This window comes from Mauremys reevesii, linkage group 14, assembly GCF_016161935.1.
Source record: "Mauremys reevesii isolate NIE-2019 linkage group 14, ASM1616193v1, whole genome shotgun sequence".
NCBI lineage: Eukaryota > Metazoa > Chordata > Testudines > Geoemydidae > Mauremys > Mauremys reevesii.
Window position 1 is genome coordinate 17,096,033 of NC_052636.1, and position 22,732 is coordinate 17,118,764.

The window sequence follows — 22,732 nt, forward strand, 5'->3', positions numbered from 1 at the left end:
GGTCCTGGGAATTCACTGGTTTACCAAGTGTGACACTGTATGGAATTATGAGACATTTTGGTATTAATAATAAAATAATAATATAATCTGATAAAATTGCAATGAATCGTGCTAGATATGCCATGTAAGGTGTCAGTGAAAATGTCATGATTTGCCAAGTATGATAATTTTGTTTCTATGTTTGTATCACCTTTGTATTGTGAGTTATAGATATGTAGGGTATATCTGTATTTCCAGACTTGTGCAGTGTTTCTGGGTGACACCCCCAGACATATTGGCATCAACACCGCCTAGCCTGTTTGATGGCCCATTGAGGGTCATCATCTGTACAATGAGCCCATGGAAAGGACCAAGGGGATACACCTATTGAGTCAGCAAGACATGCCGGGATATGCCTGTGTAATGAGAACTTCAAGGCTTTTCCATGCCACGTGCTGTGAATCTTGTATTTGGGACACAGGAAGTACAGGCCACATGGCAAAAGGAATGTAAAGGGCAGCTGCATCATCTCCATTTTGTCTTCATTCCCCCTTCCTACCTCTGGAGCAACTCCTCTACAAACTGAACCCTGGAACAAAGGACTGAATGACCCATCCAAGCTATGGATGTGTTCCAGACGGACTTTCAAGCCAGCAACTCACCAATACTGCTAAGAACCTGATATATCCATTTTGGAATGTATCTGACTGCTTTCCCATTTAACTTCTTTCTGTCTTTCTTTCCTTTAAACCTTTAGTTTAGATGCTAAAGGATTGGCTGGAAGGATGGAATTTTGGGTAATATCCAAACCTATACTGACCTGGTGATGTGGGTGACCCTTTGGGGTCAGAGGAACACTTTGTTTATGTGAGCAGAGTTTTTAAATAACCTCTCACTGTACTGGACCTCGCTGCTGATTAGGAGTCAGAGAACAGGGATGCAATAAAGGGGGCCGTGTGATTTCTTTTTTCAGCTTCTCGATAACCCAGTTGGTGACTGGTCAGTGCGTTTAACTTCAGTGTTAACCAGCAGTTCTGGGAGCATCTGCTCTCCCTTTTTCAGCCTGTCCTAACTTTGGCATTTTCAGTGAGAACTGCCCCTGGCCCACCAGGTCACACTAAGCACTGAAGTTAAATTAATAGAATGTTTGTTTTTTTATGACCAAGTCTTATGAAATCAACTGAACTCCTTTGTTTTCTTTCATCTGAGCAGGGTTTCTAGTTTTCCAGCGTGATGTGATCTCCCAGCTGGAACAAGGGGAAGAGCCATGGGTCCCAGACCTCCAGGGTGCAGAGGAAAGAGAGATCCTGAGAACTCCCTGCACAGGTGAGGAAACATTAAACCACCTCAGAATCTGTAAATGCCTGAAGGAAACATCTGGAATGCCTAACAAAGCCCTTGGGAGGTCTCTCAGTTCATTATTGTCCCTAGCAGGGGTCGTATCCTCAGGGTAAATATAGTTCATGGCTTCCTATAGATACTAGCAGACACCAGGCAGTAGCTTCCTCCCTTCCCCCTGCGTATTTGGATGGGATGTGAAGGCTGAATTCATCCCCCTCCTCTCTCCTATTTGGGGGAAGAGTTTGGGGGAGTTCAGCTCCTGATTTTTATTTGACCTGTCTTCAGCACTTGTTTTTGTTTGGTCTTCCCCTTTCCATCCCTGTTTGAGGTTTCTGTCTCTGTCACAGCAGGTGATGCAATGGCATGTGAGAAAGAGGAGCAGAATTCTCAGCCTGAAAATGTTGAGCCAGTGGGTAAAAACAGAACATTATCGCAAAGATCGAAAAGGAATGTGTCCAGGAGTCATGAGCAGGGAAAATCCTGGGAGATTCAGCACAGACCAGAAAGAGATCAAGGAAACCAGCCAGGGAAGAAAGTGGATAAATTTATTTCCTGTTGGGGAACTCAGAAGGTCCTCATGGAAACCACAACACAGCAGGATATCCTCAGGCAAAAGAGAAAAAATACATGCAGTGAGTGTGGAAAAACCTTCTCTCACAGCTCAGCCCTTTCTGTACATCAGAGAATCCACACAGGGGACAGGCCCTATGAATGCAGTGAGTGCGGGAAAACCTTCAATCGCAGTTCGCACCTTATTAGGCATCAAACAATCCACAGAGGAGAGAGGCCCTACGAATGCCGTGAGTGCAGGAAAAGCTTCACTAGCAGCTCAGACCTTTCTAAACATCAGAGAATCCACACAGGGGAGAGGCCCTTTGAATGCCGTGAGTGTGGGAAAAGCTTCACTAGCAGCTCAAACCTTTCTCAACATCAGAGAATCCACACAGGGGAAAGGCCCTTTGAATGCAGTGACTGTGGGAAAAGCTTCATTAGCAGCTCAGACCTTTCTAGACATCAGAGAATCCACACAGGGGACAGGCCCTATGAATGCACTGAGTGCGGGAAAACCTTCAATCGCAGTTCGCACCTTATTAGGCATCAAACAATCCACGGAGGAGAGAGGCCCTATGAAAGCCGTGAGTGTGGAAAATGCTTCACTAGCAGCTCAAACCTTAGATTTAATTTACCCTGGTTCCTCAACTGTTGCTACAGCTCTAGTACCCATCAATCCAAAGACTGAGAGAAATGGAGAGTTCCAACCATTGTCCTTTTAGTATCTTATTGTTCCTCTCTTTGTTTTTTGTGCTGGCCTTTCTATTCTATCATTTTCTGCCTTTGTTTAGTGGTAACAGTTGGTTTCCATCACTCATGTTTATCTGTTTAAATCTCTCTCCGTTGTTAAATAAATGTTTTACTTGTTCGATAACTGTACTCAGGTGCTGTGTGAGATACAGTAGCAATGGTCCACAGTAAAACTAGTAAGCTGGGATACTTGGGGAAGAGAGGATCTGGGATTTCACCAGGTATCTGGTGATCCGGGCTGGACCCCAGAGGGGGACACATTGAAGGAACTCAAGGGTTAAGGTGGCTGCTGTAGCTCAGAGGAGGGTCCTTGAGTTCCAGCAGGCTGGTGAGTTTGGTCACTAACATCCAGCTGCCAAATGCCAAACTCCCTCTTCCTTGTGGCAGGTGCCAACAAGGAGACTCTCAGCCCTCAGCACCCTGAGAGGGTCACAATGTGTCTCTATGTTGATCCACCTGTCAAATCCACACAGGGAAAGCTCCGAATAGCACAAAACTCTGCCCTGTGAAATCATGGAACATGTGCTCTTTGCTCTGTGAAAGCATGTAAAGAATCCAAGCGCTGGAGGACAGGGTTTGGGTCCAGAGTGACCTAGACAAATTGGAGGATTGGGCCAAAAGAAATCTGAGGAGGTTCAACAAGGAGAAGTGCAGAGTCCTGCACTTAGGACGGAAGAATCCCAGGCACTGCCACAGACTGGGGACTGACGGAGTGAGGGGGGTTTGATAGCAGCCTTCAAGTACCTGAAAGAGCAGCAGTGTGGGCTTTCTCCTTGCCACTTTTGCTGGGCTGGGCAGGCAGCCTGGAGGCCTTTCTAGAAGAGAACTGGGAACGGAGTTAGAAAAACCAATGTGAAAACCAGAACCTCAGGTTTAGACTCATTTATTTATAATATTAAATCTTCAATTCTAGTGTCACAGTCAACACAATTGCTTCAGCCTGATAGTTGCCCAAAGGGAAACTTAACGTCTCTCCAAGGGGAGTGGAGAGAAAACACTTTTCAGAGTCCAAGAGAGACAAGGCGGGTGAGGGTAAGAGCTTGCAGAGGATCAACCTCTGTTGGTGAAAGAGACAAGCTGTGGAGCTAACTCCACACACTTCTTCAGTTCTGTGTAGCCTGGAAGTTCGTCTCTTCCATAACCAGCAGTTAGAACATAAGAACAGCCACACTGAGTCAGACCTGTTCATCTAACCCACTCTCCCGAAAGTGGCTAATGCCCGGCGCCCCAGAGGACCCCTGGGACCAACATGGATACAACACCACCACAAACAAGGTGAAAAGTCAATGCACATGGGAGAAGCATCTTGTGTTTCCATGGGCGGGAGGTTTGTAGAAATTTTGGTGGTGCCCAGAACCTGCCCAAACTCCGCCCCCCACCCGCCCAAGGTTCTGGGAGGGAGTTTGGGGTGTGGCTGGGGATGAGAGGTTTGGGGTGTGGGAGGGGGCTCAGGGCTATAGCAGAGGGTTGGGGTGTGGGGTGATGGCTGTGTGGTGGGGCTGGGGATGAGGGGTTCATGATGCAGGAGGGCTCCGGGTTGGGGCCGAGGGTTTGGGTGCTGGGGGCGGGGGGCTCGGGCGGGGGCTGGGAATGATGGGTTTGGGGTGTGGGAGAGGCTTAGTGCTAGAGCAGAGGGTAGGGGTGTGGGGGGTGAGGGCTTTGTCTGAGTCTGGGGGGTTTGGGGTGTTGGAGAGGCTCAGGGCTGGGGCAGAGGGTTAGGGTGCAGGGGGATGAGGGCTGTGTCTGGGATGGGGATAAGGTGTTTGGGGTGTGGGAGGGCTCAGGACTAGGGCAGAGGGTTGGGGTGCAGGGGTGTGTGAGGGCTCTATCTGGGGCTGGAAATGAGGGGTTTGTGGTGTTGGAGGAGGCTCAGGGCTGGGGCAGAAGGTTGGGGTGTGCGGGGGGATGAGGACTCTGGCTGGAACTGGGGATGGGAGGTTTGGGGTGTGGGAGGAGCTCAGGGCTGGGGCAGAGGCTTGGGGTGTGTGGGGGGGGGAATGAAGGCTCTGGCTGGGACTGGGGATGGGAGGTTTGGGGTGTGGGAGGAGCTCAGGGCTCGGGCAGAGGGTTGAGGATGTGGTGGGGGGGGTGAAAGCTCTGACTGGGGGTGTGGGCTCTGGGGTGGGGCAGGGCTGGGGATGAGTTTGGGGTGCAGGCAGGCTGCTCCAGGACAAGGGCCAGAAAGGAGGACTCCCCCCAGCCCTTTCCCTGCTGGCAGCAGCAAGCTCTGGGGGAGGAACCCCTCATTTCCCCCCCCCCCCCAGCAGCACACTCACTCCCACCACTGTCACTGCAGGTGCTCCTAGGGCCCTTCTCAGGTCCAGGAATCTCCCTCGCCTCCCCCATTATGGGTGCCGGGGGGTGCTGCATGCACCTCCTCCCCTGCTGTTGCCCCTGACTATAGCCTCACTGGGGGTGGGGGATGGGGCTGTCTCCTTGCCCAGCATGGGGCAGGAGTGGTGACTGCAGGGGTGGGGGGGCTGTGATGGTGGAGGGTCCCGCTGGAAAAGGGAAGGGTCTGAGGTGGAAGGGCAGGCTCAGAGTCAGTCTGCCCTGGCAGTGAGTTCTGAAGGGGGGGCACTAGGACCCTGTGGCAGCAGTTGCTGCAGGGAGGCAGCATGGAGCTGCATGGAAGAGGCAGGGATGCTCTGCTCCCTCCGGGGCCCAGGGACATGCATGGGGCCAGCAAGAGGGTCCGGGGGACACTCGGGGGAAGCACGGGGGGTGGCAGGTGGGGCCAGAGGGGAGACCCGGCCCCAAGCTTTGGTGGAGCTGGGCCCCAGGGCTCTGAATATTGCTGGTACCCGGGCACCACGTGGGTATATAACTCGCCGCCCATGTGTGTTTCACCCCTTGAGTGGGGTGATCCCCAGGGAGTAGCTCAAACCTCCAAAGTGCCTGGCCAGGGGCAGGACATTGGCACAGCAAGGGAGGGGTGTGGCAGTGACATCACAAAGGCCTTTTGCAGGACCTCAGACTATTGGTCCAAGGTGGTGGGGAGGTGGTGACCTCACAGAGAGATGCTGACATCAGCCAGGCAGGACAGGGGCCAGGGGCCAGGGGCCAGGGAAACCTCAGAGACCCCTGTGGCTTTGCTCCAGCAAGTCTCCTTCTCCAGGTCTCTCTCTGAGGACTGAGAGAGTATTCGGGTTCACAGACTTGAGCTCCAGGAGGAACCTCTTTCGAGTTTTCTCCTTCCCTTCTAGTGATTTTACTAGAAAACAGCCAACCCTGTTTAGAAGGTAAGAGCCTCCTGGAGGTTTGAAACCTGTTCAGTCTGATCCATCTGGTGAGAGTTGAATTCTAGACATGGAAAACACGAGCTTAAGGAGGCAAAATGTTATTCTGCACCTGGGATTTTGTCCCTTAGAATCACTGGGGTCATTGGGGTTTGTCCTTTTTGTTTCCCCTTTTCCTCCCTCCCTCCTTTCTCTTCATCTCTTGCTTCTTTTGTCCTTTTTCCTGTTCACCTCCCAACACCAGGAGGAGTGTGTGTGTGTGTGTGTGTGTGTGTGTGTGTGTGTGTGTGTTTTGCGGGGGAGTGCTCTGCAGCTCCCACTGTGGGAGGTCCACACAAAAATATGTGGCTGAAATAGTGCTTGGGCAGTGATCCCCACCAGTGACCTGGGCCATCCTTTGGGCTCTCTGGTGAGAACCCTCAGCCTCCTGTCCTCAGTCTCTACCCTGATTGGCTGAGCAGGGGGTTATTGACAGGGAGGAGACTCAGATCCTTGTTGTTCTCTTTTAAGACCAAGGAAATAAGTCAGAACCAGTTCTGTGTTTGATGAATTTTGCTGCTTCTCTGCATTAATTGTCTCTGAGCAGTTCATGATTCTCTCTAACATTGCAGTTCTCCTCAAATACTTGCTGAATAATTCCTGTGCACTGTTGGTCTGGAGCTCATCTGTGAGCACTTTATTCAGGTCATTCAATGTCTGAAATTCAAGATCCGATGGATAGTTTGAAAATCAGGGCTCTTGGGTCCTATTCCCAACTCTGCCACTGACTGGCTGTGTGACCTCAGACAAGTCAATTCTCCTTTCTCAGCCTTAGCTTCTCCCTCTTTCAAGTAGGGATAATAATGATCCGCTCCTACCTACCTCACGGTGCGTGGAGGCAGGGCTGGCTCTAGTTTTTTTGCCACCCAAAGGAAAAAAAAATTTAGCTGCTCCCACCCACACCCTCCTGCTGCCCAACCGCTGGGCTCCCCCCCCCATTTGAACCCTCTGCTGTCCCCGCTCTGGGCCTCCCCACAGCCCCCTGCTGCCCCAGTCCTGGGCTCTCCCACACACACACACACCCCTGCCACCCTAGCCCTGGGCTCTGCCCACCTGACCTCCACCCTCCTGCCTTGGGCTCTCCCCCACACACACCCCACATTGCCCCAGCTCTGTGCTCCCCCTCCCCACCAGTGCTCCCCACACCTCTGCTGCCCCAGCCCTGGGCTCCCCCTCCCCACCTGTACCCTATGGGGGGCGCAATTTTATATTTTTGCCTTGGGTGTAAAAATAGCTAGTTACGGCTCTGGGACCCCATATTGCGCTAGTTGCTGTACAATCCCTGGCCAACACTGGGACACTCAGGGGGTTCCCCTCAATTTCCCTGAGCCTCTGCTGCCCAACTGCTTCTGACTCCATCTGGATCACACACACCCCTTGCAAAAAACCCACCTTTCCAAACCGTCCTTCTTTCCCTGACCCCTAATTCCATTTTAACTCCACCAGAGTGGTCCCTTGGGGCCATCTGCCTGTCCCAAGTCAGGGTAAAGGAGGAGGGTTGGGCGTGGGGCTAGCAACTCCACCCTGTAAAAATCAGCTTGCTACAGAAACGCCAACAATAGAGTTAACAGAGACTTTTAGCCTAGAAAAAGAAGGGTCTTCAACTCGAAGATGCATGACGCTGGGTGGTGAAAGCCGCGAGGAAGCCACTAAGCCGATCACCCTTCTTGCAGCCAGGAGGATTACCATCGGCACATGGAACGTGAGGACCATGTACGAGTCAGGAAAGACGGCGCAGGTTGCAGCAGAGATGAGGAGCAACAACCTGACCCTACTAGGCATTAGCGAGACAAGATGGACGCAAGCTGGACAGAGACGACTGTTGACAGGAGAGCTGTTGCTGTATTCAGGACATGAAGAGAGCGACGCACACCATACACAGGGAGTAGGCTTCATGTTGTCCAAGCAGGCACAGAGAGCACTGATTGGTTGGGAGGCACATGGTCCCAGGATCATCACAGCATCCTTCAGAACTAAAATGAAGAGGATTAAGATGAATGTTGTTCAGTGCTACGCTCCAACCAATGACAGTGAAGAGGAGGACAAAGACTACTTTTACAACAGACTCCAGAAAATATTAGAGACTCTCCCAGACAAAGACATTACATCCTTATGGGAGACTTTAATGCCAAAATTGGACCTGATAACACAGGATACGAACAAGTCATGGGGACCCATGCTCTGGGAGAGATGAGTGAGAATGGAGAGAGATTTGTGGATCTGTGTGCACTTAACAATCTGGTCATAGGAGGCAGCATCTTTCCTCACAAGCGGATCCACAAGAGTACCTGGGTATCGCCAGCAGGCATGACAGAAAACCAGATCGACCATGTCTGCATTAGCAAGAAGTTCAGAAGATCCTTGCAGGACGTTAGAGTTAGAAGAGGAGCAGACGTGGCGTCCGACCATCACTTAGTGGTGGCCAGATTGAAGCTGAAGCTGAAGAACAACTGGATAGACACGTCAGACAGAAGAGCGAAGTACAACGTCAACCTTCTGAAGGACCATAAGACCAAGGAAGATTTTGGATTGACGCTGAAGAATAAGTTTTCAGTACTACAGGATCGGTCTGAGGAAGAGGAAGACAGTGTACTCAACAGATGGCAGAAAGTGAGAGACACACTTAGGTCAGCATGCCAGGAAGTGCTTGGAATTAAGAAACACCAGCAGAAAGAGTGGATCACAGCAGAGTCCTTGACAAAGATAGAAGACAGAAAGAAGAAGAAGGCAGCAGTCAACAACAGCAGGACTAGAGCAGCAAAGGCCAAAGCTCAAAAAGAGTATGCTGAAGCCCACAGAGCAGTGAAGAGGAATATTAGGAAGGACAAGAGAGATTATGTGGATGGACTGGCAGCAGAAGCAGAGCAGGCAGCATACAGCGGTAACATGAAACAGCTGTACGATACTACCAAGCGACTGTCTGGAAAGTTCAGCAAGCCAGAACGTCCCGTTAAAGACAAGCAGGGAAAGTCTATAACAGGAATAGAACTACAGATGAACAGATGGGCTAAGCACTTTGAGGAACTCCTGAACAGACCAGCACCACCAAATCCACCAGACATCGACCCAGACAACGAGGACCTCCCAATCAATTGCGATAAACCAACCAGAGACGAGATCAGAAAAGCCATCACCATGATGAAGAACAGGAAGGCGGCTGGACCTGACGATATCCCAGCAGAGGCCCTGAAAGCAGACCTGGATGCTTCAGTGGAAATGCTGTACCCCCTCTTTGAGAAAATATGGGAAGAAGAAGTGATTCCGGCTGACTGGAAAGAGGGATATCTCATCAAAATCCCCAAGAAAGGAGACCTCAGCAATTGTGCCAACTATAGAGGAATCACACTCCTGTCGGTGCCAGGGAAGGTCTTCAACCGAGTCCTCTTAGAGAGAATGAAGGATGCCGTCGATCCACAGCTACGAGATGAACAGGCAGGTTTCCGGCAGAACAGATCATGCACGGACCAGATAGCAACGCTCCGCATCATAGTCGAGCAGTCTATGGAGTGGAACTCCTCGTTGTACATCAACTTTGTTGACTATGAGAAAGCATTCGATAGCGTGGATCGAGAGACCCTCTGGAAGCTCCTTCGGCACTATGGCATCCCAGCAAAGGTGGTCAACCTGATCAAGAATTCATACGACGGCATACACTGTAGAGTGATCCATGGAGGGCAGCTCACAAACAGCTTCCAGGTGCGAACCGAGTCAGACAAGGATGCTTGTTGTCACCACTTCTCTTTCTTCTCGTCATCGATTGGATTATGAAGACATCCACTTACAAGCGTAGGAATGGAATCCAATGGTCATTGTGGACCCAGCTTGATGACCTGGACTTTGCCGACGACCTTGCACTCCTTTCGCACAGTAAACAGCAGATGCAAGAGAAGACCAACGTAGTGGCAGCCACGTCATCACAGGTTGGCCTCAACATCCACAAGGACAAGACCAAGATTCTTAGGATCAATTCCATCAGCAACGACCCAGTCACACTGAATGGAAGCCCCCTGGAAGAAGTGCAGTCCTTCACCTACCTAGGTAGCATCATCGACCAGCAGGGTGGCACAGACGCAGACATCAAAGTAAGGATTGGTAAGGCAAGAGCAGCCTTCTTACAGCTCAAGAACATCTGGAGCTCCAGAGAGCTGTCTTTGGCAATAAAGATTGGACTGTTCAACTCCAACGTGAAATCAGTCTTACTGTATGGAGCTGAAACCTGGAGGACAACCAAAACAACCACCAGGAAGATCCAGACCTTCATTAATAGCTGCCTCAGAAGGATTCTCCAGATCCGCTGGCCAGACACCATCAGTAACATCCACCTCTTGGAGAGGACCCATCAACTCCCAGCAGAGGAAGAAATTAGAAGGAGAAGGTGGGGCTGGATAGGACATACACTACGCAAGCAGCCAACCAACATCACCAGACAGGCACTGCAGTGGAACCCCCAAGGCAAGCGGAAAAGAGGCCGCCCAAGAAATACCTGGCGACGCGACCTTCAGGTTGATAGCAAAAAAATGGGCTATACCTGGAACCAGCTAGAGCGAATGGCCCAGGATAGAAGACTATGGAGTTCTGTTGTTGGCGGCCCATACCCCGGTTTGGGTGACGGGCATGAATGAATGAAATGCTAATTCCATTTTCACACCCTGGCCCATCTCCTCTCTTCGTCCCTCCCCCACCCCCAGGTGAGCAGAGATGGAGGCAACTTCAGCCACTGGAGCCAGCCCCAGCAAGCGCTGCAGCCTGCCCGGGGGGTGTTTGCAGACACAGGAAGGGAGCAGCTGGGAGCGGGGGTGCTGGGAAGTAGGAGGCAGGAGAACAAAGCCCAGAGACGCAACATGGGGCAGCTCCTGGGGGCGGGGCTCAGGCGCAGGTCGGGGGCGGGGCAGCTCCTGGGGCGGGGCTCTGGCACAGCCTGGGGCGGGGCAGCTCCTGGGGCGGGGCTCTGGCACAGCCCGGGGCGGAGCAGCTCCTGGGGCGGGGCTCAGGCGCAGGCCGGGGCGGAGCAGCTCCTGGGGCTGGGCTCTGACAGCCCAGGGTGGGGCAGCTCCTGGGGCGGGGCTCTGGCACAGCCCGGGGCGGGGAGCTCCTGGGGCGGGGCTCTGGCACAGCCCGGGGCAGGGCAGCTCCTGGGGGCGGGGCTCTGGCACAGCCCGGGGCAGGGCCGCTCCTGGGGGCGGGGCGCTGGCACAGGCCAGGGCAGGGCAGCTCCTGGGGCGGGCTCTGGCACAGCCCGGGGGCGGGGCAGCTCCGGGGGGCGGGGCTCTGGTACAGCCCGGGGGCGGGGCAGCTCCGGGGGGCGGGGCTCTGGCACATTGTGACGCAGGAGCCCGGGCTCAGCCGCTGCTCCCTGGTGGCCACGTGCTGCCAGCAGCGCTGGAGCCGCCCGGGCCGGAGCGGAGCCGCTGTTCTCAGCTGCAGCAGGAGCTGCCCCCGGCCCCGCTGGGCTCCAGGTGGGGACAGAGCCTGGGGCCCGGGGTTCCCCTGGGTGCGGCTGGCGGGGCGGGAGGGGAGAGGCCGGAGCTGCAGGCGGGGAAGGGCGGGGGGCAGGCGGGGGGGTTGATCGGTCTCTGGGCACCAGGGGAGCCCCGGGGCAGAGTGTGTGTGTGAGTGTCCCGGGCCCAGGCGTGCGCATGGGGGGAGCCCCGGCACCCCAATGCCCTGAGCCCCGGCTGGGGAGGCTGCTCCCCCCTCCCGTGGGGGCTCCGGGGGGGGAGGAGGCTGCAGGCGGGTGCTCGGCCCCCCCGGGAATCGCTGCTCCCTGCCCGCCAGGCTCCGCTCCGGCCACAGCAGCAGCGAGAGCCCCGGTGAGCCCAGCTGGGGCTTGGGCGGGGGCAGGGGGAGGAGAAGCTCCAGATACCAGCAGAAGGGGCGGGAGGTGGGGGGGAAGCCCCGGACCCTAGCAGAAGATGTGGGGCTGAAGTCCCCGGCTCGGGAGCCCCAGCCACCTTAGTGGCAGAAGTTGCAGGGCTGAAGCCCTGACCCCCCTCTGTGTGGAGCTGGCCTGAGCCCCTCTCGCTCCCATCCCCCCTGTGGAGCTGGCTCCCCCTCTCCGGCTGTAGAGAAATTCAGCCCAACTCTCCCCATGTTAGTATCTCCATTCGCCCCCCCCCCCATCACCCAGCCATGGATGGATTTAGCCCAGGAGGCAGGGTCAGTGTTGGCCCCATTGGGCAGGTGGGATCTAGGGCACAATGAGGTGAAGTGACTTTCCCAAGGCTGAGCAGGGAGTCTGTGGCAGAGCAGAGACTCAAACTCAGGATGCCTGAGCCTGAGTCCGGTGCCTTAACCACTAGGCCACCTTCCCACCAAAGGAGAGGGACCCTCCTCCGCCACTTTGAGTGTGTGGGTGGGAGCAGCCACTAGACAGAGCTGCCAGGAGGTGGGGAGGGGGTTGGATAGTTGGGGGTGATTAGAGGGTGGGGGTCTCTGGAGGGGCGATCAGGGGACAAAGAGCAGGAGAGTTGAATGGGTTGAGGGTTTGGGGGGTGCCTGTTGGGGGTGGGGGGTGGAGCAGGGTTGGAGCAGGCAGGGAGCAGAGGGAGTTGGATGGGTCGGGAGTTGTGGGGGTCCTGTCAGGGGCGGGGAGTGGTTGGATGGGGCGTGCGAGTCCCTGGGGTCTGTCTGGGGGCAGGGGTGTGGATAAGGGTCAGGGGGACAGGTAGGGGGTAGGGTCCTAGGGAGGCAGTTACAGTGGGGGGGTCTCAGGAGGGGGCAGTCAGGGGACAAGGAGCAGGGGGTGTTGGTGGTTCTGAGGGGGGCAGCCAGGGGGCAGGAAGTGGGAGGCAGTGGATGGGGCGGGGCTCCCTGGGTGCACACCCTAATGAAATGTGCTGCACACGCCTATGGTCATGGGGGTGAGCTACTGTGGGGTTACATCATCCCTATGCTGCCTTGGTGGAAAGTTACAGCAGCAGGACAACAAGAATAGAGGAGTTAGATAAAGTTGTTATGAGAAAGTTGAGAGCTAGCCCGTGGGAGACAGACACCAGGTGGCCTAACTGGGATCAGATAAGTTGCATGGGAAATGGGAAACCAGTAAGCAAAGGGCCATGCATGTGAAAAGTGTGTGTATCAGACAAAGAACCAATCAGCAGCAATGTAATGTTGGTGTGTCTGACGTTTGCTCATATGGAGAAGCCTATATAATATGATGCATTGTAAATAATAAATGATTCAGCTTGCAATCATATTGGTTGTTGTGCTTTATCCGGCCCGCATGCAACGCAACAAGCTACTTGCATCCTTTTCCTGCTTGTGCCATTTCTTTCCATCTCAAAACCTGAGAACAATTCTCTCTGGTTCTTCCCCTTCTCTCTCCCCTCCCCACATGTGGCTAGAAAATCCAAGGAGATTCCCTCATTTTCCCTAAATTTATTGACTCTCTCATCTCTTATTTTCCCTATTTTGTCCATAATTCTTCAATTCTCCTCAGCTTTGGGACATGAACCCAGCCCATTTATCTGCAGCAATTTGTCCTTGGGTAGGTGGAATTTGCTGTCCTGTGTCACTCCCCCAGCGTGGGTGGTGGTTAGTGGGTGCTGGCTGGGGGAGCCCGCAGACACGGCTGCCTCTGGGGGGGGAGATGGGGTGGCCGATCTCTGCCAGCGACAGGACATGGCCGCACAGGAGGGGAAGGGAGGAGCCAGTGTCCCTATGGAGCCTGCCCAGCCTCTTTGGTTCTGCTCCTTTCCAGCATTTTGTTCAGAGACTTTATTACTGGGGAGGCTGAAAAATCTCCCTGTGGGTTTAGCCTGGCAGGAGGGACAGGTCTCTCCTGCAATAAAGAGCTGGAGCATGTTCCCAGCATGGCAGAACCTAGGCTGGTCTCTGCAGGGAAAGATCCTGGGGGAATTGTGATGTGACATGAACTAAAGCCTGTTCTGAAACCTCCGCAACTGCCCTTCTCGCCCTGCCAGGCTGCAGGATGTCATCCATGTTTCGCTCCAGCTCATCCCATCCTCTCATGGGACAGGGAAGGGAAACAGCTGCAGTGGAGCCAGCTCAGGTAGGGGTTATGGGGGGGTTGCTGGTGGGTTCCTGCTGGAGGGGAGGGACAGCAAACGCACCGGAGGTGGGAGGCTTGGGCAGTCTGGTTTGGAGGTTGGAGCGGGGCAGGAAATTCCCAGGGTGGAGAATGGGAGGAGGCCAGGGTGTAGCAAACCTGTTGGGACTTGTTCAATATGTGGCTTCCATTCTAGGAACAGACCCACGGGGTCAGAGGGTGGAAATGCTCTAATTTGTGGGACAGGAAACAAGCCCCCTCGGTGGGGCTAGGAAAATGGGCCAGAATCCCAGGGCTGGAGCCCGACCTGATTAACCAGCGGCTGCTGTGAGATGCAGAGGGGGCACCCATCAGGGAGGCTGGGGGGGGGGGGGTTCTTAACCTTTTTCTTTCTAAGGCCCCCAACGTGCTATAAAAACTCCACGGCCCTGCATGTGCCTGGTTCTCTGCATATCACTATCATGTATGTGACTCAGTAAGATTTGACTCCATCATTGCTATTAGTATCATACTTGGAGCTGCGTTTATTTTCATAGAAATTTTAAGTTACTTTACAGACAGATTTAAAAATACAGTTTGAAGATAAATGATCTTCATCTGCACAGTGTCTAAAGTTTTGAGTTTAGCTATTTTTTTTTTCAAACGAGCCCTGCTAAGGTGAGTACAAGCAAAATGTACAGTCTGTTATTTGATTGTAAATATTGTAAATAGCAAATGACAAAGCACAATACGGCAATAACAGTAATAATGATAATTACTCCAGCCAGGCCAGGTGAGGCATTTTAGAACTTGTTACTCAAAGAACTGAATTTAAGCATAAGACAGAAATAAAATGATGAAATTCAGAGATCAGTTAAAAAGCTAAACTACCAGCACTGTCATCCTGACCGAATGTGAAAGAATAAAATTACAGAGACTACATGTACTTTGTGCATTTTGACAGGAAGTAACAACAGTAACTGATGTGTCTGTGGTGGGGTGTGTGTGGGAGGGGGGGGAGTGTGAGACACACCCGCGGTCACTTCCAGCCCAGCGGCACTCACTAGTCCGAAGGCTCGTTCACACGGCAGCAGGGGCCAGCAGCTCCCACTCCTGACCCAGAGGCAGCAGCACAGAATCTTGTCCCCCCACCTCAGCTCAGCAGAGACTGGGCACAGAGGCAGGAGGGTGGGGCCACTCTGACATCAGCAACCCCCCCCCCCCCTGCACAGCACAGGAGGCTCCTGGGAGCAGCTTGGCCGGGGCAGCTCCAAGTGGGGGGCAGGGCAGGGCTGCAGGAACAGTTGCAGGGGCAGACAGCTGAAGAGAAGTGGGGGGAGGAGAGACAGGACACCCCTGCTGGAGGAACCCCCACAGCAAGGCCCCCCTGGACTGTCATGTCGTCTGCCCCCCACTGAGTCTGGCCCCGTCCAGCTCTTCACAATGAGAACAGCGCTGGGCTCCCTGCCAGCGAGCTCTCCCTGCACCTGCCAGGGCCTCCATCTCCTGTGTCCGTCTGTGGCTAGTGGGGGGGGGGTGGATCTGCTGGGAGAGTCAAGGGGCTCTCGCTTCGTCCCTCCCCCTGGCGTTTCCTGGCTGCTCTGAGCGGGGTGGGATGGGACTCTGTTGACTATCATCCACCAGAGCTTCCATTTGATTGAAAGTGTGAGTGATGCAGTAGGTACTGAGTGTTGGACTCTTGCTCTTTCAGGGGCCGGTGACCTTCGAGGAGGTGGCTGTGCATTTCACCAGAGAAGAGGGAGCTCTGCTGGACCCCGCTCAGAGAGCCCTCTACAGGGATGTCATGCAGGAGAACTATGAGACGGTGACCTCCCTGGGTAAGGAGTCCTGTCCCCTGGGGTATTAGAAGCTGTGGGGTGTCTAAAGAACCTGAGCAGTAATAACTTTATACCTTTATTCATCATACAAGTTTTGACAAGTTTCCTTGCCCCCCCACTTTTTGCCTCATCTCCCACCCCCTAGAATAATTTTTAGACATTTGTCATCAGTCATTTTGAAATTGCATTTAATGTATCCTTATTGGCTATATTAGTAACTACATTAATAAATGTTTTTTTAAATTAATAAAATTATAAAAAAATAAAATATTTTAAAAATTATTAAAAAAATAATTTAATTAATAAAAATAGGTGTGTGACTGATGCATGGCTTGTGTGACAGTCAGATGAGCTCATATTTTGATAGAAGTAAGTATAATGTTGCTATTCAGGAGCCCACGGGTGAAGGGAGAACAGAGCTGTGGGAGGGGAGCAGAAGGGGGGAGTAGCTAATTCTGGGGTGCCAGGACATGGGGAGGGTGTGTGCAGGGTTAGAGCTAAGAATCAGCAGAGAGGGAGGAGGTTGTGAGAGACGAGGAGGGAACACAAGAAGCTCCCAAGGCACCGGGAGGTGGTGCCGGCTGAGAGTAATGGGAAGAAGGGGAGGAGAGTGTGGGGGTAGGGCACTCAGGAAGTGGGCTGGGTGGGTCAGTGGGAGGGCGGAGAGGTTTGGGGATCTAGAGCTGTGGGGGATCCCAGACCTTTAACCCTGAATCCCTGCCCAAGCCTTGTTGTTCTAGAGCCTACACTCCAGTTTCCTTTCTGTTCTGTTTCACTTCATTATACATTTCCTCCCCCAAATATTATTATTTTAAATCTTGACCTCCCTCTCTCACTCATTACCCCCCTCCCCATATAACCTCCCCATCTCTGTGCACAGCGACCCCGGCCACCGATCCTGAGTCCTTGCTGCATCCTCCCTCCCAGAGCAGGGCCCCTACCCAGGCACAAATGGGCACTTTGTTGATGATGTCACAGGGTTGTAGTGTAGCCTGTACAGTTTTTACACCTATAAGATTACGTGTTGGGGGTACAGCTCGCCCTTGTACATGGCTACGCAAAGTTAATTGAGAAGATGGAATTTGGTGAAACACACAGAAACTTGATTAAATACAGACAGTTATAACTGAAATCACAGGCAAGGATCAATCCATGTAACAGTTAGACTAAGATCAGTATAGTAAAGAGGGGCTTGCACGGTGCGGACGTACAAGTTATGACACCAATGGAAACAAAGATCGAGGGGCAAGGCAGCCCGTCAGAAGGGAGGCCCTGCTTCAGTTTACACTGTCTCGGGGACCTGACAAAATGAAAAAATGGTCACTAGGAGAGGTAATTTATCCACTTCCTTATGGTAATAGGATGGCAATATACCACATCTGCTGCTTTGCTCTGATTACAATAATGTCAATAGCTGCCCCAAACCATACCTGGCCTTTGGGAAGTCCATAATTTAGCATCAAGCCTTAATACTCATGATTTACATCACTTAGTTATTAATAATCCCAATATATAAATGTGTCCAACTGCTGAGATCCTGCATAGCAACCTAATTGCTAAAGCCCACCCCAAACGTCCTTCTTTCAGAATCCTGTGCGTATTCCACCTGTTTGTAGTTACTCCTTAGTCTGTCAAAATGAGGGTGCAAAATATCTGACCTGGGATTCTCTCCTTAGGCCTGGTCAGGTAAATCCCAGACTTCAGCAGAACTTCTCCCACAGCCTCCGCCTCATATAAGGCCCTTAACTGTAGCAAGCTGAATAACCCATTTCTTTATGTTCACCTCCTTGCCCCTCCACACATGGTCCAAGCTCATAAGCAATTCTCTGATCATGACATCTTACCTCTAGCGAGTATGAAATTGCCCACAAGACGTGAGACTGGGTCATTGATCGTAAAATCAGGTTGGGGTCAAGAAGAGTGAGAGTTTGGAGAGAGTCTTGTCCCCCCTCTCCCCATCTGCAGCAGCCACAAGCTGTCTTCCCGCCAGGCTCCTTGGATCTCTGAGCCTGTCCCTCCTGAGGCTGCCTGGCCCAGTTCTTGTTTCTGACCTTCTCCTTTTCCAGAAGAATTAGAGGCTGTTGCTCCTGAATGTTAGTGTGTAATTCCCCAGCCTTCTCCTCCCACTGGGGGAGTTTAATTCTCCCTCCCATTACACCTGAGTCACTAGATTTCCTAATTCCCCAAAATGTGCTTTTGTGATGTGTCAGTTCTGGGGTAGCGAAGCCTTTGACCTGCCTCCATGGTCTGCTCACGGAATGGCCCCTCAGGTATCAGGCCTCCAGCCAGCCCCTCTCTATGGGCAGGGACCCACATGACTCTCCTTTTTGACCAGGGTGTGAGGATTGCAGCTTGTCCTCCACTGTGTTCACTGGACTAACATCCAGTTCCTGTGCTTTGCTTTCTCTCCAGGGGCTGTGAGCAGTGTGTGTGTGTGAGAGAGGTGGGACTTTTGGTGATACTTGTATGAAGCCAATACACACCTCGGTTTCCCGCTGTGATTGGTATTGCTGTGATTATAAAGAGCAGGAGACGTGAGGTGTTTTCTCACGTAGCTGTCTAAGGATTGGCTGGGGCCAACTTAGATCAATGGAATACCCGACAGAGACAAGGGAATAATTGTCACCTGTCCATGGGAGGATCTCAGCTTGGATGAATGAAGCACACATGGACTCGTTATGTTTTTGGGAGCAGGAAGAACTGGGCTCACAGACGCAGGGAGCTTTGCCGGAGTGAAGACAAATGGACAGAGACAGTGAAAAGAAACCAAACTGTTTTCTACAGCAGCCTGGTTCAAGGGCATTGGCCAGTGTGGACTATATTGTCTTCATTGCTTCTCTGTGCTAATGAAAAGACTTTCCAGTGCTGTGTTTCGGTTGACTAATAAACCCTGCAGTGTTTTAAAAGTCTGCCCAGTGTCACAGCAAAAACTTGCTGAGGTGCATTGAAGCATGAATGAGGAACAGTCTCTGAACAGGAGTGTCATTCAGCTGGACCTGCTGGCAGAGCTCACAGGTTGAAGTAGGAGTGTTGAAGCCAGAGGCTCAGTCTCAGGTGCTGAAGCTAAGTGGCCTGTCCTTGTGGAATAGTGGGAGCCCTTGGGGGTCTAGTGCACTCAAGGGGCACCTCCCAAGGACTGTTTAAAAGCCAGGGCATTGCACAGATCCTGTGGATCCATGACAGTGCCAGAGGTTCAGCCTTAGGGGGAAAAGATATCAAACAAGAAAAGGATCTAAATGCGTGTTTACCATCGCTCCCTCTCAGTCCTCATGGGAATCCCTGATCCGTTCCAAAGTGTATTAAAACCTTCCTCTAAGGCTCACCTCTTGGTTATCAGGTCATGTCCATTTGTTAGAGGGTTTTCCCTTCACCCTCCCACTTCCCTGGTTCTTGTCACGCAGACAGGAAGCAGCAAATGACCAGAAATCCAAAGCGCAGACACTGCCATGTTTATTGGGGTTAGTTTCCAAGGAAGCATATTCCGAAGCCCTTCACACCGGTCGGGCTTATCTCGATCTACTGATACAGTCTGTTCCCCAATGTTCCCTTCCCAGCTCTGATGCCGCAGAGCGTTTATCCCGTGTCCCCCTTCCCAGCTCTGATGCAGCTGAGCCTGGCCTGTGTTCCCGTTTCCACCCCACACATTAACAAACATGATTACAATTTCCCTTCCCCCTCCTGTTTGACCCCGTTTATATAGTAATATTCTCAGCTATACCTTAACCAATCATTGTGCTGAAATGTAACGAACCAGTTCTAACATATTGTAACATAATTATCTAACCAATTATATCCCACCACCCTAATTAACTTACACCTAGCAAAATTAATTATACACCATAATGTGTGTTTACCATCAGCCCCTCATCAGTCCTCATGAGAATCCCTGATCCGTTCCAAAGTGTATTAAAACCTTCCTTAAAGGCTCACCTCTTGGTTATCAGGTCATGTCTATTTGTTAGAGGGTTTTCCCTTCACCCTCCCACTTCCCTGGTTCTTGTCACGCAGACAGCAAGCAGCGAAAGACCAGAAGTCCAAAGCACAGACAATGCCATGTTTATTGGGGTTATTTCCAAGCAAGCATATTCCACTACCCTAATGAACTTACACCTAGAAAAATTAATTATGCAGCAGACAGAAACAATTAGAGAACCAGACAGATTAACAATAGAAGAGTGGTGGCCATAAAGATAAAATAATACAGAAATGAGGGTTTCACAACCACAAGCATTGATAAGGGATTTCTTGCCAGACAGGCTGCTGTCAAACTAAGTTTTCTTTAACCATCTTAAGATCTGTTTCTTTATCTGGTGGTGATGGGCACTATCAGGACAGGATCATCTTCCTAACAGCCCAATAGCACCTTATTTCAGTGTGACTGGTTTGGGATGTGAGGATGTGACCCTTTGCTTCCCAGCTTATGGCTGCCCCTGCTGCTTAGCCAAAGGCCTTATTTAGACTGTAAATTCTTCAGGGCATGGGCCATTTACTGTTCTGGGTTTGTACTTGTCCTAGCACAATGGGGACCCACTGTTAGTTGCTCCTTAGGCACTAAGGTAATGAATATGATTTATAATAACAACTCTCCTGCCACTTTGAGCCAAGGAAGTTGGTCTTGGGATGTTACTGCTTAAAAATGAGCTGGGGTTAAAACCATTCCTTGTTACAAGTATCCCACAAATTCCACTGACCTCCCTGGTTTTCTTTGCCTGCAGTACGGTTTCCAGTTTCCAAACCTGATGTGATCTCGCAGCTGGAACAAGGGGAAGAACCGTGGGTCCCAGACCTCCAGGGCTCTGAGAAAGAAGTGCTTCCAAGAGCTGCCTGCACAGGTGAGGACTTGGTTAAACCAACTCAACAACTGTGTGGGAATGCAGGAAACATTCGGGATGCCCTACAAAGACCCTGTGAGCTCTCCAAGTTCAGGATTGTTCCCTGCAGAGGTGGAATCATTATGGCAGATGTCAGTCAGAATAGGAGGGCAGCCATGAGCTCCCCGATCTCTCTTTCCCCTGAGTGTTCTCATGAGATGCAGACCAAAACTGATCCCTTCCTCTCTCCTCTGGGGAAGGTTTTGGGGAAAATCAGCTCCTGATAGGTTTGATCTCTCCCACACACATTTTGGAGTCTTCATCCCTTTTTCCATTCCTCTCTCTGTGATTTTCTTTCTTTCCGGTGCAGGTAGTGATCTATGTCTGGATTCTCTCTGTCTCCCATCAGGTGATGGGATGGTGAGTCAGAATGAGGAGGAGAAACCCCATCAGGAAGATGCTGAGCAAGGAGAACCACATGGAACTTTATCAGGAAGATCCAAAGGGAATGTTTCCGGGAGTTATGCAGTCCCAGAAAAAACAAAAACCTGTGAGACTCAGGGGAGGCCAGAGGGAAACTTTAGTAGCCTCTCAGACCTTATAACAAGCGACAGAATCAACTTGGAAGAGACACGCTACACATGCCATGAGTGTGGGAAAAGCTTCAATCGGAGCTCTGCCCTTATCAGACATCAGAGAATCCACACGGGTGAGAAACCTTATGAATGCTCTGAGTGTGGGAAATGCTTCATCGATAGTTCAGCCCTCATCTCACATCAGAGAATCCACACAAGGGAGACGCCCTACACGTGCGCTGAGTGCGGGAAAAGCTTTAGTCAGAGTTCTGTCCTTATCAGACATCAGAGAATCCACACAGGAGAGAAGCCCTACATATGCTCTGAGTGTGGGAAAAGCTTTAGTCAGATCTCAGACCTTATCAGACATCGTAGAGTCCACACAGGAGAGAAGCCCTACACATGCCATGAATGTGGGAAAAGCTTCAGTCGGAGCTCTGCCCTTATCAGACATCAGACAATGCACACAGGTGAGAAACCTTATGAATGCTCTGAGTGTGGGAAATGCTTCATCGATAGTTCAGCCCTCATCTCACATCAGCGAATCCACACAGGAGAAGCACCCCACACATGCTCAGAGTGCGGGAAAATCTTCAATCGGCGCTCACACCTTATCGTACATCAGAGAATCCACACAGGAGAGACGCCCTACATGTGCTCTGAGTGTGGGAAAAGCTTTAGTCAGAGCTCTGCCCTTATCAAACATCGAAGAATCCACACAGGAGAAAGGCCCTACACATGCTCTGAGTGTGGGAAAAGCTTTAATCAGAGCTCACACCTTAACAAACATAGGAAAATCCACATGGGTGAGAAATCTTATGGATGCTCTGAGTGTGAGAAAAGCTTCAATCAGCACTCAAGCCTCATTAGACATCAGAAAAGCCACATGAGAGAGAACTGTAATAAATTCCTTGACTAGGGTTAGCCAAAAAAATTTTTTTTTTAAATCATATTTGCTCATTTCCCACATAGTGATTTTTGCACCATCTTCACCGTGGTCTCTCAGCTCCACCAGATCAGTTGCCTGCTTCTGCCTTTTGCAGCTCACCCTTCTTTGGGGTCAGTCCTGTGATCTTTTCTATCAGCTCCTTTCTTTTTGAGTCACAGGAGTGTGTACCCCTCCAGCCAGGAATGTTCATCAGCTCCAGGTTGGGGAGAGGTTTGATCCCAACAAGCTACACTGAGGCAAAAACTACCTGAGCCTGACATCCACTAGGACTGTACATGGCATTGGCTGCTCAAGTTAGTGATCTTAATGTAAACATTTGTAGTGCAGATGCAGCCCAGGTGCAGGGGTTGGCATTAGCTTTCCCCTTGACCTGACCTAAACTCCATCACTTTTCCTAGTCTAAACAAACCCTGAGCATCACGGTTATACTGTTCCCCCATTTCACAGCAATTGTTAGTCATCGAGTTCTCCCTTGGGGAACACATTGTTTCATTCCCAGTTGTTCTGATGTTGCTGCAGGTTGTGCTGGGGAGCAGATATTTTTATGATCATTTTCCGCACTTAAACTATACTGAACTATAACAAAGAGCAGGAACAGGGCAGGGATAGGGGAAAACAGTCATTTCACCCATTGTAACAACAGACGTAGTTAGGGTCAGAGGGAATAAGGGA

At 51.6% G+C, this 22,732-nt stretch overlaps 1 protein-coding gene across 1 annotated transcript in view; it reads left to right on the forward strand.

The window, feature by feature from the left end:
• LOC120381894 (zinc finger protein 850-like) overlaps positions 1 to 21,919 on the forward strand; it is a gene marked incomplete at both ends in the record, with an annotated part of 38,256 nt that extends 16,337 nt beyond the window's left edge. Inside the window, 2 exons of the mRNA XM_039500054.1 lie at positions 1,987 to 2,456; positions 21,165 to 21,919. Coding sequence (XP_039355988.1) covers positions 1,987 to 2,456; positions 21,165 to 21,919 — 1,225 coding nt within the window. The remainder of the gene's footprint in view (positions 1 to 1,986; positions 2,457 to 21,164) is intronic.
• Positions 21,920 to 22,732: the final 813 nt, after the last annotated feature.